This window comes from Vombatus ursinus, unplaced genomic scaffold (genome assembly GCF_900497805.2).
Source record: "Vombatus ursinus unplaced genomic scaffold, bare-nosed wombat genome assembly UNPS02014789.1, whole genome shotgun sequence".
NCBI lineage: Eukaryota > Metazoa > Chordata > Mammalia > Diprotodontia > Vombatidae > Vombatus > Vombatus ursinus.
The window spans coordinates 10,893,139-10,910,118 of NW_020954567.1; the positions used below are offsets into that span (position 1 = coordinate 10,893,139).

Sequence of the window (16,980 nt, forward strand, 5' to 3'; positions counted from 1 at the left end):
TGGGTATAAGGTTTGGGTATGTCTCTAAATGTTAAGATGCTATTGCTATAGCTCCATGGTGTGTGTGTGTGTGTGTGTGTGTGTATGTGTGAAGATTAGGTTAGAGTGCCAGATATGGAGGAATTTGAGAAATCTTGGCTCTATCACCTTTTAATACAAAGCTTTCCTGGTGCCATGAAAGTACAGAAATAAACAAGGAGCAGCTATGATTATTATGCATTGACAACTCTCCACAGGTTAAAATTATCGACATCTGACTTGTTTTGATCCTGTTGAAAACGGAGTGCTCTTATATACTCAACTATAGGCAGCAAGCAAAAATGGGTCTAAGCTTTATAAATGTTGCAAATACCTAAAAACTTCTTTAAAAAGAGAATTCTTTAATTATTTGCATAATGAACTATTTTTCAAAAATATTAAGATCTATATAATTCTTTGTCTTTGGGTATCTCATTGGCAAATGAAGATTCAAAAACTGTGCTCATCATTTTCCCTCTCTAGTTTTATAATTTTGGAGTCATTTTCTATTCTTTTTTCTTCACTTTCTCCATATACTTCAACTCTAGTTCTGCCATTTTTTCCTTTGCTGTTTTTCTTGGATTCACTCCAAGGTCCATTCTTTTTGGACCTTGAAGGATGAGTAGGATTTTCATAGGAAGAGAGGAGAAGGGAGGCTACTTTATATAGATGCAATAGTGAAGGCATGAAGTTAGGATAGTACAGTTGTGTTCTAGGAGCAATGAGCACACTAGTGTGTAACTGCAGGGGGAGATAAGACTACAAAGAGCATAGATTTGGACCTGATCATGAAAGGACTTGAAAGTAAAAGCATTTTTAGTTAATTTGGTAGGCAGTGGGAAGCCATTGATGGTTTCGGAGCAAAGGATTATACTCTGGGAAGATTAATTTATCAAAATTGTGTAGCACAGTTTGAAAGGGAGAGACTTTAAATATAAGAAAACATTTTCAAGTCAGTTAAGGCCCCCTAAGAATCTAGAATGATCATCTTCAAATTCTTTTGATTGCTCACCTCTATCAGTAAAAAATTTTGAGCACATACCTCTAATATATGTACATTTATTAATTATGTACACTACCATATTAGTGTATTATGTGCATTAAAATTTATACATGAAATTTATTACATACATTGATATAAAAATAGACATTAAAAAGGTGATATTAAGATGGAACAATGTTTTTAAAATGTTATTAATGGTATAAAATATCCTTTTGACGTTAGTGAGAGCAATGAGATTGAATATACTTTCTTAAATATGCTTTAAAATAACTCCTGTGTATGTCTATGGGGGATAAGGCTTACTTTGAAATAATAGTTGTTAATAATTATTTTTCAGTTAATATCCTTAGTGTAGCTAATCAAGTAGATGAATTTCCTTTTAAAATATTTTTAATTGGAAGATATATAACAACCAAGTAATAGGCAATAACATTCAGTAACCATAAAACTTTTCTAGAGGAATCATATTTCTCTGTGTATAGATATTCACTATTGTTGTTCAGTTGTTTTTCAGTCATGTCCAACTCTTTGAGACCTCATTTGGGGTTTTCTTGGCGAAGATACTGGAATGGTTTGCCATTTCCTTCTCCAACTCATTTTACAGATGAGGAACTGAGGCCAACAGAGTTGTGACTTGCCCAGGGTCACACAGCTAGTAAATGTCTGAGGCTGAATTTGAACTCAGGAAGGTGAGTCTTCCTGCCTCCAGGCCCAGCATTCTATCCACAAACCTCAGATGTTCCTAACCACACTTGCTCAGTTCATTCTCTGGGTGTCCCAACATCCTTAAGTCATAATTTCCCTGAGGGGTCAATGCCTCGGATAGAAAGCTAAGCAGGTTGAAGGGGAGATGAGGAACTTGTGCAATGAAAGGAGGCAGAATTGGGACTTGTTGGATTAAGAGCAGGTCTGGTTGTATTGGAGACAAGCGTCACATTAGCTATTGTGGAGGGAAGATGTGATCCACCACCCTGTTGGCTGGCCGCATGCCCTTTGAGGTCATATCTGATCTCCTTTTCACATGAAAGGTATCTTGCTCCTGCTAAGTCTGGTTTTCTCCTTTAACAGATTATCTTACATTGTGATCTCAGGCCTCCTTGTTACTCTAGCAGCATACTTTTGTGAGCCCTCCAGCTCATCACTGTCCTTCTGAAAATATGGCACCCAGAAATGAACATTCTACTCTCCCTCTTGTCTGACTAGGACAGAATATGATGGAACTATCACCTTGTCATAAGCACTATGGCTCTCAGTGTAGCATGAGATCCAATTGCCTCTTTTGGTTGTCAAAACAGTATGTTATGTTAGAAAGACCTCTGGATTTCAAGATAGAAGACCTACATCTGATATTTTCTAGCTGTGTGATCTTGGGTAAAGGCACTTAACTTAAGGTGGGTCTTGGTTTCCTCATCTGTAAAATGAGGAATGACCTCAAAAGTCCCTTCCAGGTCCAACTCTATGAACATATAATCTTTTAGTTTAGTGGTCTGTAAACTTTTTTTTGATCATGTAACCCGATCAGTAAACAATTTTTGTGTATGTGTCCCCAATATGTCTGCATTTATTTATAATAATAGCATATGGATATGCTACTATTGTAGACCCAAAAATAGAAATTAAAAAGGATGAAGTAGAATGAAATAAGAAATATATACATTTAAAAGTTATTTATTAATGGTGTCAAAATCTTTTGGCTCTTCACCAATTTTGTTTTTTGTTATTTTTAATGAGTACAATTTGATTGAATATGCTTAATTATTTCTTAAGATCTTGGTTTACCTCTATGATCACTGTACATGATTCAAAGATTCCATTCTCCTTCATTTTATTTTAATACTTGAATATGATGGCTATCAAAGCTGAAGCAATACCTCACTATCATGTGGAAATAACTCCAACCTCAAAAAGTGCATTTTTGGCTGCACTTACTACATCATGATACTCGTCTATCCATTATTTGGATATTTTATTGATTTTTTTCAGGCAAATGTCTATCTTCCCTGATGTCAGGGAGTGGAAGGATGGTCTTTGGAGGGCAGATGCCATGTCTAGAGGTTGGCTTTGTCATGTGGGAAAATCAGCTTCAACAGGGCAGGTGACAGGATGCTTGGGTGGGCTCTGATTTTCTTGCAAATGGCTCTCCTAATTTGCTGATACACTGTCTAATGAGTCTGCTTGGTTGTTCTGCTCTTGTCACTGCTATGCCTGCTCAGGCTCTGCATGGGATCCTTTTTTCTCTTGGGGGTAGAGAAAGATGAGCCCCTGTGGGCAGCAAGGAACTCAGCCTCTGGACAGTTAACCTTTATCCTGGGCCAGCCTGATTGCCAGGTCCTATGGAGGACCACACTGCTTTTAGATTCCCCATGGCATATCTGTTTTCTCCCAGGTTTTGGAGCACACATACCATGAATCATTTATTGAGGTTAAGGCTCTGAAATGGTCCCACTGCCCATAAAGCAGGGTCTACCCATGTTTGTTAGAGTCTAAACTTATTACGGGTAGGCAAAAGCTGTGCAGAGTTGGGCTACAGAACTTAAAAAGTGTGTGCAGCTAATATTTTAGTGGGGAATACAGGGAGGATGCTTGGGGACAGTGTTTGGGTGGAAAATTATAGCCTGAGATCATTGAGCTCATAATTTCTTATAGCACAATAGTATTCCATCATAATCATATACCACAACCTATTCAGCCATTCCCCAATTGACAGGCATCCCCGCAATTTCCAATTCTTTGCCACCACAAAGACAGCTGCTATTTTAGAACACATAGGTTCTCTTTCTTTTTTCCTAATCATCTTGGCAAACAGATCTAGTAGTGGTATTGCTGGATATAGGGTATAGGCAGTTTAATAACTCTTTGGGCATAATTCCAGACTGCTCTCCAAAATGGTTGGATCAGTTCATAGTTCCACCAAAAGTGAATTAGTGTCACAATAGACTTGCATGAAATAATGAAGAGAGAAATGAGCAGAACCAAGAGAACATTGTATAAATAACAACAATGTTGTTTTAAGAACAACTTTGAGTAACTATGTCATTTTGACTATTATAAATACCCAAATTAAATACATATGAAAGAACACATTCTCTGCATCCAGAGAAAGAACTGACAAATAGATATATAGAATGGTTTTACATACATATATACATGCATACATACATAACTTTATTATATATTTTTAAAAAATAGCAAGTTGTACATAATAGATTTGCAGTTTCATGTATAATCATCCTTTTTTCTGTTCTACCATGTTATAAAAATGTTTGTTTTATTTCTTAAGTTCAGAATAAAATAAATTAAATAAAAAAATGAGACTATAGCTCATCTACCAGTCTGCCTGGAGAGGAATGCATATGACTGACTGTCCAGGGCAGCTTATATTGGGCACAGGAAGCAGGAAGGAGAATAACAAAGACAAGTATTGGCTGCAAGTGCTCTAAATTGTTCTACTCCTCTCCTCAGCTTTAGTATTTTCTCTGTTCCCTCCAGTGGATTGGACTGCATCCCCCATTTGAACACTACTGCATTAATTTTCTAGATGGTCTTGTTTTAACTTGATTTTTGTTCTGATTGTATCAAACTCCACAATTAGGTAGTAGACTATGATAGTAAATCAATATATAGCTCTAGGATGGAATTGCATGTGTGTAATGAGTTGGACTCAGAACTGAAAAGGAGGAACAGAAAGGAGTGGAGTCTACTTCCAAAATTGTATCTTGCTTGTAATAATCCCAGACTGTGCCCAGGTGCAAAGACCCATCTTTTCATTGCAAATGTTCTCCTGGAAATATCTCATGATTGTGAATCTTTGAGCACTAGCTATAGTCATTGGGGAAAGTATATTGCACAGAAGAGGCCCATGGTGAATGCAAGTGATCTGGAACAAATGTCAATATGTCCATATTTAAGCACATAAAGTGCTTTAAGGGGTATCACTGGAGGCAGCTAGGTGGTGTAATAGATAGGTAGATAGATAGATAGATAGATAGATAGATAGATAGATAGACAGAGTGCTGCAACTTGAGCTCAAATCCTGCCTCAGACATTTATTAGCTGTGTGGGAAGCCACTTCATCTCATATAGCCTCAGTTTTCCCATCTGTAAAAAGGAATAGCACCTGTCTCTCAGGATTGCTGGGATCAAATGAGATACTATATGTAAAGTACTTTGTAAACTTTAAGGTGATATGTAAATGTGAGCAATTATTATCTTTGTTATCACTGAGTAAACATGTGGATAACAAATGGACAGCTTATTTACATTTTACTTTGTTGGAAAAGTGGAGCTACCATAATCTTTTGAATAGGAGAGTAACATGATTTGAGATTACTTCTTTATTTAATTTTAGTAGAGGGAAGGATTGATTCAGATCAGTTAGGAGGCAAATTGCAATACTCATGGCAGTAAGGAGGGCCTGAGCTAGGTTGATAGCAGTGGAAATTCAATAAATTCAACAAACATTTATTGTTTACAATGTGGAAAGGGGTACAAAGCTGAAAAAGAACACAATTTCTGCCTTCAAGGAGTTTACCTTCTAATGGAGGATAAATAGAATTTGACAAGGGTAAAAGAGCTACTAGAAAAAGCTGTTTCTATCTCTAACTTCTATTTCTTTGTTTTTCACCCAGCTCTTAGGCCCTGGTCATCTGACTTTCATCTCCATCACTTTTACTGAAATTAATCTCTGAGCTCACCAATGATAACTTTGCTCCTAAACACATCAGCCTCTTATGAGTTATTCTTTGCAGCATTTGACAGTGTCTGCCATCCTCCACAATCTGGAAACTCCTCTCTCTCTCGATTTTCATAACCCAGCCCTCTTCTTGGCCTACTCCTACCTGTGTGACCCACACTTTTTTGTCCTCTGGGAAGGACCATCATCCATGTCCTTCTCCCTAGATGAGGCTGTGTGTACTCTAAGGGTCTGTGTTTAGTATACTTCTCTACACACATTATCTTTCTTACTGCTCGCATCAATTCCTAAGGATTTAGTTATTGTTTATGTGCAGATGACTCCCAAATCTACATGTACAGCCCTCATTTCTTTCCTGATATCCAGTCCCACATCTCCAACTGCCTGTTAGATATCTCCACCTGGACGTCCCTTACAAATTTCAAACCTTACGTGCACAAAACAGAACTCATCATCTCCCCGCCCCCAAAGTGCGCCCCTCTTCTTAACACTCCTATTTCTTTTGAAAGCAGTACTATCCTTCCAGTCACCCAGGTTTTCAGTCTTGATATAATCCTTGTCTCCTCTAATTCCCCTCCCCCACCCCATATCCCGCCAATTGCCCATTTTTATGAATTTTACTGCCACAAAATCTCCCTATTTGTCCTTTTCTTTATCTTCACTCACTTCACAACCATTTCAGTTGAGGCAGGCCCTGATCACCTGTCTTCTATTTCAGTATACTCCTAATTGTGCTCCCTACTTCAAATCTTTCCCTGATCCAATCCATCCTCTACACAGATGGCAAATTGATTTTCCTAAAATGCCCCCAAACCCCCAAATGAAACAAACCAAAAACGTAAGGTTCAGTGGTTTCCCTTAGCATCCAGGGTACAGTCAAAACATCTCTGTTTGACTTTTAAAGAGCTTTATACTCTTGTTCCAGCTGTTTTTTCCCCAGGATGCTTAAACCTTGCTAACCCTCACACATGCTACATTCTAGCCAAATTGTTTTACTTACTGTCCTGGCACAGACCATCATCACCCTCTTCTCCTCACCCTGTGCCTTTTCATATCTCGTTCTCTATGTCTGCAATAGTCTCCTTGTACACCCCTGCTTCCTGGAATATTTGTTCCTTCCCAGACTTCTACAAGACGCCTTTACCAACTCCCCAATTTTTAGCATTGCATCATAACTGTGTACATGTTTTTTACTATAAAGTAGAATATAAGATCCTGGAGAGCAGGGGCTATCTCATTTTTGTCTTTGTATCTACCTAGCACACTTCCTGGCAAGTAGTTCATGCTTAATAAATACTTGTTGATGAATTGAATCCCCTCATTTCACGAAGACATTGAGTCCTGAAGAGGTCTTGCCCAAGGTAACACAGAAAGAACTAAACCCAGATCCCCTAGCCCCAGCTCTTGGGCCCTTTCTTCTGTCCTATGGCTGTATCCTGCTGTAAGAAGGTCCTGCTGAGTGTCTTGTGAAGATTCTGATCCCTGTCACCATATTACCCATGTCACTGAGCACATTAGCAGATTATTGCTTCAGGTAAAATCCCCTTTGAATGATGTCCCCAGATGTCCCTACTAAAAACTCAAGTACATAATCTGCTCATTATGTTGAGTATTGTGCCATAGGTACACCTTGAATTTCAATTTTTTCTTGCAGAATCAGAAATGATTTATGCTGCACTGCAGACTTAATTGTATAATATTTTTACAGCCTAGCTGTCATGTGGATTACATAATTCTATTCAACAAATATTAACTATGATAGTAAATTTCCATTTATCTAGAATGCAGAAAACTGAAATACTCAAGTTAGATTCTTCCATCCCCTTGGACTCTGGTTTTGTTGTTTAAAAAAAATGAAATTACAAACAAGCGAGCCAGTGTTGCGGGGTTATTTTTCATTTTGTAAAAAGCAACTTTCAGAGCATGACAACACAGATTCAGCCCAACTTCCTACAATGCCTATATCTATGTTGCTTTACAATGTTAATTTATGTTCAAAGTCATGACCTGAGACATTGAGAAATATTGACGTCTGTGCTGTGTATTTTGTTTTCTAAGTCTGTGACCAGTAATGCATTTTGTTATGTACTATGGACTATGACTATTGGACAATGAATTAGAATATCCCATTCTCTCATGATTTTATTTAAACAGAAGCATCTGCTATTTGGACTTAGTTGTTGTGACTATAGAAGCAAATTAGTGCTGAGTTCTGATCACTTTGGAAAGAGGGGACCTACAAGTTTTCCTTAGGTGGGATCTGTGGTTTCTCTTTTTGACCGGACTGTGACTACCTTGGTGCAGGGAGTTCTTGCTGGGAACAGCTTCCTCTGTCAACATAGGTGGATATATTTTCTGCAATTGGTAATTACTTTCCTTGGGTCTTAAGAGGTGAAGGGCCCTGGCCAGCCACGACTAGAACACAGGTCTTCCTGATTCTTACACTAGTTTTCTTTGCACTGCACTGCCCTGCCTGCCTTTCAGTTATATGTGGTGTAAGAGGGAGAAGGGTAAGAATTCTATTGCTAGAAATATTACTATGGAAGTTTTAGGTGATCACAATTACTCTAATGCCCTAACATGTATTCTTTTTCTTTAGGGACTTTCTTCCTCGAGGGTCAGGCATTGTAACAAGACGACCCCTTGTTCTGCAGCTTGTCACTTCCAAAGCAGGTAATGAGAAATACTTTTCCATTCTTAATGCATTGTGCAGATTGTTTTCCAACTCATAGGGAAAAGATTAGAACATTGTGCAGGTTGTTTCCCGATTCATAGAGAAAAGGTTCCCTGTGAATAACTTCTTTCTGATGTTTTGAATAGTTTTCCAGATTCTTCTCCAAAGCTGTACCTTTCTCAGTTCAATTAGAAGATCCAGAGAAAGGCCTCCAAAATACTGAGGTAGATGCAACTAAGTATCAAAGTAAGGGTTATACTTAGGAATGTGGTATTTAAAAGATAAAATAGGCACCTGGAATTTCCTATTGTAAGAATGCAATTCAGTGATATCCTGATACATTTTCTTTTGGTAATGACATGAATTTGATAATTAGAAATGCTATTCTTTGAAAATTATCCTTTGGAAATATGTACTCTATTCATATGATCATATATGTACTCAGGTCACATATGTTTTATTGCTTGTGTCTGACTGATATTATTATGGCATAGTAATTGTCTGTTGATGATACATTGGGTTGCCAGGTGTTGATTTTACTTGCACATATTTTTTATATCTGTTGTCTTTTCTCCGCTGACACTGTACCATACTAATTTAGTTCCTTATCATCCAGGCTCCTAATTGATCTTTCAGATCTCTAATCCATCCACCAAAATTGCCAAATTAACCATCCTCAAGCACAGGGCTGATCATGCTGGGTCCATTCTCAGAAGTCTTCAGTGGCTTCTTTCTGAATGTAGAGGAAAAAATTAAAATGCCTCAGGCATTTAAAGGCATTTAAAACCTGACTCCAATCTACCTTTCTAGACGTTACTCATTTCTTCTCTTGATTATTCTGTTTCAGCCAAATTGATGGGTGAGCGGTCTCCTTGGCTTGCTGCTCCATCTCCTGTCCCTCTCTCTTCACAGACTTTCCCCGTGTCTGGAATGTGCCTCCTCACTTTCTTCTCTTAGAATCCTGAGGTTCCTTGATGACTTGTTAATTGTCCCCTCTTCTGGGAATCCTTGACTGGTCACCCTAGTTAAGGCATTCTCCCTCCTTAGAGTGTCTTAGCCTTTGAAGTACCTTCCAGTTATGGATTTTTGATCCTATGATCTTATATTACTTATCTGTGTCACCTGTTGGAAGGTAGGAACTGTTCTTTTTTAGGCTTGCATCTTCTCTGATCGGCACAGTTTCTTGTATGTAGTAGGTTGAAATTGTTGTTGAATTGAAAAGAATTGAATATAGATCAATAAAATGGTTGTGGATCTTTGTCATTCTGAAGGATAAATTTATAGTCTTTGCGGTATTGATTAAAACAAGAATTCTATAGCAAATCAAGAGATGTTATAATAGCATGAATCTGGCTAAGGAAGAAGTGAGTATTTATATAATGTTATCATTTAATATTCATACCTATTTTGCCAGAGACTATGGTAAATTAGGGTATGATGTGATCCATTCAATTAAGGAGGTGGAATTTGAAATATTGAAGGACACTCCTGGTATACTGAATGATATATTTACATGTATGAATTTGGGAGTAGAAGACTCAGACAATAATGGTAATAATAGCTAGCATTTATATAGTGCTTGAAGAGCGCTTTACACATGTTAACTTATTTGATTCTCACCACAACTCTGTAAGGTAGGTGCTATTATTATCCCCATTTTACAGATGAGAAAACTGAGGCAGAGAGTGGTAATGACTTGTGCAGGGTCTCATAGCTGAGGACTGTCTGAGGCAGAATTAGATCTCAGGCCTTACTGATTCTAAGTTTGGAGCTTTATTCACTTCTCGACGCAGCTGATGAAGGAAATGGTAGGAGGATTAGAGGGAGAAAAGCCTGTTTCTATGAGGCAGCTTTGTGAAGTCACCATGTAACAGACATTGGCTTGAGATGAGGGGGAGCATCCACAGGTGGAGTGTGGCTATCTCGGAGGCCCTCAGGTGGGTCTCAAGGACCCCTGGTCAGTGATGGTGGGGAGAGAATTCTTCTTCAAGTCCTCTTCCAAATCTGACCCTATGGGGTTCTGTTTTGACTTGGCATTTAAGTGCCATTTTAAATGGATTTGATCCTTTCTTTATTCCTTGGATCCCGATTTTGTTGTCCAAAATAGTCTTTCCACTTTTACGTCATCTGCAAATTTGGTAAGCATATTATCAATGCCTTCATTCAAGTCCTTGATAATATTGTTGAACAGCATAGGTTCCTGGGGGATTCTGTTAAAGTCTTCTCTTTAGGTCTTTGTTGTTCAGTCATTTGCAGTCACGGCCGACTCTTTGTGACTGCATTTGGGATTTTCTTGGCAAAGATACTGGAGTAGTTTTCCATTTCCTTCTGCAGCTCATTTTACAGATGAGAAAACTGAGGTATACAGGGTTAAATGACTTACCCAAGGTCACACAGCTAGGAAGTTTCTGAGGACATATCTGAACTCAGGAAGATGAGACTTCCTGATTCCAGGCCCGGCTTTCTATCTACTACACCACCTACCTGCCCCCTCTCTCTAGGTTTATAATGTAATAATAATTACTCTGTGGGTTTGGTAATATATTATTCATTCAATTATTTCTGAATTCAGTGTATTGTCATTTAGCCCAAATCTCTTGGTATTGTCTAAGAGATATCATGAGAGCCTTTATTAATTTCTTTGCTGAAATCTGGGTTTATTTTTGCTGAATCAGAGGAATGATACATTCCTCTGATTTACCAGAATAATAATCCTGACAGAAAAGCTCTTTGTAGCATGTTCTTGCTGAAGCCACTGTTTTTTGGTGCTATGTACTTACCTTATTATTGTGGCATGTCTTGATCTCCCTAGCCATTTCATGTGGGAGAGAAATTAGCCTTTTCCATCCGGAGCAGAGGGCAGAACTAGGGGCAATGGGCAGATGCTACAGGGATGGATAGAATAGCTTAGAATAAAGAGACAACTCCTGACAATTAGAGGTGTTCAAAATGGAGTGAATCCACTCAGTGACTGCTTATTAGGGGGATATCATAGGACCTCTAAGTTCTTTCTAAATTTGTAGTTCTACAATTCTATGAGTCTGCAGTGCAACAAACTTGGATGATCAGTTTTCAGGGAATTAGAATCCAATAAAATACATTAAAAATAAAACTATTCAGAATTCATTTAATCTTTGAGCTTTCTTTAAATATTCTGGAATCTAATGGTGCCTCTGGGTCATTATTTTGAATATCAGTTATCTTAGGCTACTAAAAATACATATTGACTTAATTTGTATTAATGACATAATATATTTGTATTGAATTTAAAAATTAATCCTCAGTATTTATCCCAAAGAGGTAAATAATAAAAAAGAAACTTCCCTTATATCTCAAAATCTTCAAAGCATCACTTTTGTGGTAGCACGGAACTGAAATAGAAGTAGAGGCCCCTTGATTATGAAATTCTTAAACAAGTTATGATAAATGATTATAAAGGGCTATTGCTATGTTGTTAAGAGACAACATGAAAAATTCAAGAAGCAAGAAGAAGCGAATGGTATGAGAAAGGAACTGGAGGTTCAAATCATCAAGAAACAGCAGAGTCAGACTTTAGAATGACAATATCAAACAACGAATTTTGTAGTCAACAAGGTAAAAAAAAGGTCACATTTTAAGGAGGAACAATAAGAATGACATAAGATTACTCCTTGTTTTTTAAAAAACATCAAAGCAAAAATTGTAACATTTTGTCCCAGAAAGCAACAAAGATTGATGCCACCTCACAAAAATATATATTACACAAAACTGTATGATACAAAACAAAGAATCAGAGAAAATAATTGGATATTTAACCAAAAGGAAAAATTCAAGTAATTCCTTCCTCAGAATCCAGAGTTGAGCAGGAGCAGCACGTTCATTGTGAAAAGTGTTTAAACAGAAGAAAATTAAGAACTTTCAGATAATAATGAAAGAATAAGAAATGAAATGTGTGTTTTTATGTGATTAGAGCTAAACAAAGCCAGGAATGTAGGCTGGGGAAGGATTTTTGTTTGATTTTTTTAGAAAACAAACACCTTGCTCTTCTGAGAAACATTGAGAACAAAGTTTTAAGTGGCTGGAGATTCTGAGAGTCAAGAAATATAAAAAAGAAAATCAAGAAGAATGTAGTGACAAGTGAATGAACATTTCAGGGGGAAAATATCATTCTTACATGTAGATAGTGCAATAATACAGAAGATCTTGAGCAGGAAGAAGAGAGGATGTGAAAAGTATGTCCCAGGAAAAGACTGGCGAAGAACTCAGGAGGAGAGGTGGGTAAGAAACTTTTAATTTCTCTCCTGCCCTTGGGGGTGTTATAAAGGTGAGGTTAAACATTGTAGGTACATCATAAAAGGAGAAGTTGGAGGCATATACCAGCAGCAAAAGGAGAATACTCTACCAACATTGCAATGGGATCCCAAAGTAGGAACAGGGGAAAATAAGGTTTTTGCAAAGAGCTCTGTTGGGGATCACTTTGAGGAACTTCACAAGATCAGATTCTTTAAGCTGGTGTTGTGTACTTAATACTAACTTCCCTTGAGGGAAAGAGAGTTGTTATTATCTCAGGGTGACATACCTCAGAGAAGGTTGAGCAGTGGCTAATAGGTATGGCATTAACAGAGATAGTCAGCATTAGCATGACATAGTATATAGAGTGCTGTATTTGGAGTCTGAAAGGCCAATCTTAGACATATACTTTGTGACCCTTGGCAAGTCTCATTTTCCTTTCTGTGTCTCAGTTTCCTCATGTATAAAAGGAAAGGGTTAAATATAATGGCCTCCAAGCTTCCTTCAACTCTAAATCTATGACTAGGATAGACACGTGTGTGTGTGTGTGTGTGTGTGTGTGTCTGTGTCTGTGTCTGTGTGTCTGTGTGTCTGTGTCTGTGTGTGTGTGTGTATAGGTACGTAAGAAAGTCTAAAACAAATTATAATCCCCAAAATGAATAAATGTAATTCTACAATATTTTAAAAACTCCAACAATTTGCTGAACAACAGATATAAATACAAAAAATTTAGGTACATATAGAGTGGAAATGAAGGGATGGAAGAAAAGCTAAGGAACGGATACAGTTAAGATTTCAGATAAAGCAATATTAAAAATGGATTATATAAGGGAAGCAAACAGGGAAATTATATTATGCTTAAAGATACAATTGACAACGAAATGACAGTGACATTAAATCTATATTCATCAAGTGCTACCATATCTTCTTTTAAAATTTTTTTGAATACTATTTTTCTAACTTATAAGTAAACATTTTTACTGTTTGTTTTTTAAAAATTTGAGTTCCAAATTCTCTTCCTCCCTCCCATTCTACCTCCCTGAGACAGTAATTTGATGTAGATTACACATGTGTAATCATGCAAAACATATTTCAATATTAATCATGTTGTAAAAGAAATCACAGACAAAAAACCCATTCACGAAAATAAAGAAAGTGAAAAATAGTATGCTTCAATCTGCCTTCAGACTCCATCAGTTCTTTCTCTGGAGATGGCTAGCACTTTTCATCATGAGTCCTTTGGAACTGTCTTGGATCATCATACTGCTGAGAGTAGCTAAATCATTCACATTTGATCATTATACAATATTGCTGGTACTGTTCACAATGTGCTCATTTAACTTTGCATCAATTCATGTAACTCTTTCCAGGTTTTTCTGAAATCATACTGCTCATCATTTCTCATAGCACAAAAGTATTCTGTTACAGTCCCATACCACAATTGGTTCAGCCATTCCTCAGTTGTTGGACAGTCCCTCAGTTTCCAATTCCTTGCTACCACAAAAAGAGTTACTATAAATATTTTCATATAAATAAGTCCTTTCCCCCTTTTTTTGAGGGGGAGAGCTTTTTGGGATACAAACCTAATAGTGGTATTGTTGGATCAAAGTGTATGCAGAGTTTTATAGCTCTTTGGGCATAGTTACAAATTGCTCTTCAGAATGATTGGATCAGTTCACAACTCCACCAACAGTGCATTAGTGTCTGAATTTTCCCACATCTCCTCCAACATTTATCATTTTTCTTTTCTGTCATATTAGCCAATCTGATAGGTGTGAGATGGTACCTCAGAGTTGTTTTAATGTGCATTTCTCTAATCAATAGTGATTTAGAGCAATTTTTTTATGTGACTACAGATAGCTTTGATTTCTTTATCTGAAAATTGCCTATTCATATTCTTTGACCATTTATTGAGGATTGATTTGTATTCTTATAAATTTGACTCAGTTCTCTACATATTTGAGAAATGAGGCCTTTATTAGAGACACTTGCTGTAATAATTTTCCCCAGCTTTCTACTTTCCTTCTAATCTTGGTTGCATTGGTTTTGTTTGTGCGAAAACTTTTAAATTTAACATAATGAAAACTATCCATTTTATATCTTGTAATACTCTCCATTTCTTGTTTGGTCATAAATTTTTCCCTTTTCCATAGATCTGACAGGTAAACTATTCCTTACTCTCCTAATTTGCTTGTGGTATTACCCTTTATGTCTAAATCATGGATCCATTTTGACCTTTCTTGGTATACAGTGTAAGATGCTGGTCCATACCTAGTTTCTGCCATACTGTTTTCTAGTTTTCCCAGTAGTTTTTGTCAAATAGTGAGTTCTTATCCCAGAAGCTGGGGTCTTTAGTTTTATCAAACACTGGATTACTATGGTCATTTTTTTCTTAGTCTTGTGTGTCAAGTTTATTCCACTGACCCACCACTCTATTTCTTATCCAGTACCATATTGTTCCACGATTATTGCTTTATAATATAATTCGAGATGTATTATGACTAGGCCACCTCCCTTCACATTTTCCCCCCATTAATTCTCTTGATATTCTTGATCTTTTGTTCTCCTAGATGAATTTTGTTATTATTTTTTCTATCTCTATAAAATAATTTTTGGTAGTTTGATTGGTGTGGTACTGAATAAGTAAATTAGGTAGAATTGTCTTTTTTTTTATTATATTGTCTCAGTCTACCATGAGTAATTGATATTTTTCCAGTTGTTAAGATCTGACCTTATTTGTGTGAAAAATGTTTTGTAATCATGTTCATATAGTTCCTGGGTTTGCCTTGTCAGGTAGACTCCAAGTGCTTTATATTGTCTATAGTTGTTTTAAATTGAATTTCTCTTTTTATCTCTTGCTGCTGGACTTTGTTGGTAATATATAAAAATACTGAAGATTTATGTGGGTTTCTTTTATATCCTGAAACTTTGCTAAAGTTGTTAATTATTTCAACTAGCTTTTTAGTTGATTCTCTAGGATTCTGTAAGTATACCATCATATCATCTGCAAAATAATAGTTTTTCTTCTTCATTGCTTATTCTAATTCCTTCAATTTCTTTTTCTTCTTTTATCACTGTGGCTAATATATCTACATACCATCTTCTTTTGAAATTTATTTTTATTTATGCCTTCTATTTTGACATCACATTCCTTTAATATCTCCTTCCTTCTCCCCCTGTGCCAGTGTTCCTTGGTAATAAAAATTTAAAAAGGAAAAGAAATGGCATATAAAAACCAACCACATAATAATAATAATAACAATAGCTAACATTTATATAGAATCTACTCTGTGACAGGCACTGTGCTAAATGCTTTACAATTATTATTTCATTTGATTCACACAACAACCCTTGGAGATAGGAGCTATTGTTATTCCCATTTTATAGGTGGGGAAACTGAGGCAAATAGTGGTTAAATGACTTGCCCAGGATCCCACAAGTCTTCCAGACTCCAGGTCTACCTACTCTCTGCACTGGATTACATGCTGAGGTGTGCGCAGTTTAGTGATTTTTAGCTATAATTTCAAATTGCTTTCCAGAATTATTAGAGCAATTCACAGCTCCAGGGACAGCACATTGGTCTATCTGTTCTCCCACAGCCCCAGGGAAGTGAATTTTCTTAATTCTTTTACAGCGTCAAGTTTAATCATTATAATCATGTAATATTCATTTCCTTGTACTGTCATTTCCATTTATATTGTTGTGGTTATTAGTAAGTCAGTCAGCCAGCATTTATTAAATACCTACTACGTGCCAAGCACTGCACTTAGTGCTGCAGATAAGAAGAAAGGCAACTCCCCCAAAACAAAACCAAAAAGCAGTCCCTGCTCTCAAGGAAGTCTCAGTCTAATGAGGGAGACCAGGTGCCAACAACTATTTACAAACAAGACCTATCCTGAATAAATTGGGGGTGCTCTTAGAAGGAAGGCACTAAATTAAGGAGGTTTGGGAACTGGTCTTATAGAAGGCAGGACTTGAAGGAAGCTAGGAGGCACAGATGAGAAGAGAGAATTCTAGGCAGCAGCATTAGGCAGCAAAGATGCCTGGAGTAGGGAGGTAGTATCATGGGTAAGGAATGGCCAGGAGGCTGATGTTGCTGGATCACTGAGGATATGGAGGGGAGCAAGGGGTAAGAAGACTGGGAAGGTTGGTAGGGACCAGACAGGGAGGATTTTATCTTTGTTGCTGGTAGGAATAGAAAATAAATGGAGTTTATTGAATGGTGGGGGGGAGGGGATGGTGTTTGGATATATAAAAAAATTCACCAAAACCACTCAATACATAAATACGATCGTGTGCCCAAGTCATTTCTGATTGTAATAA

General features: G+C 37.0%; 1 protein-coding gene across 8 annotated transcripts in view; it reads left to right on the plus strand.

Moving 5' to 3' along the window:
* The window catches only part of DNM3 (dynamin 3), a 689,813-nt gene that overhangs the window by 97,400 nt on the left and 575,433 nt on the right, over positions 1-16,980 (plus strand). For all 8 annotated transcript variants that reach the window (XM_027868462.1, XM_027868461.1, XM_027868465.1 and 5 more), the window contains exon 2: positions 8,314-8,387. In XM_027868462.1, coding sequence (XP_027724263.1) covers positions 8,314-8,387 — 74 coding nt within the window. The remainder of the gene's footprint in view (positions 1-8,313; positions 8,388-16,980) is intronic.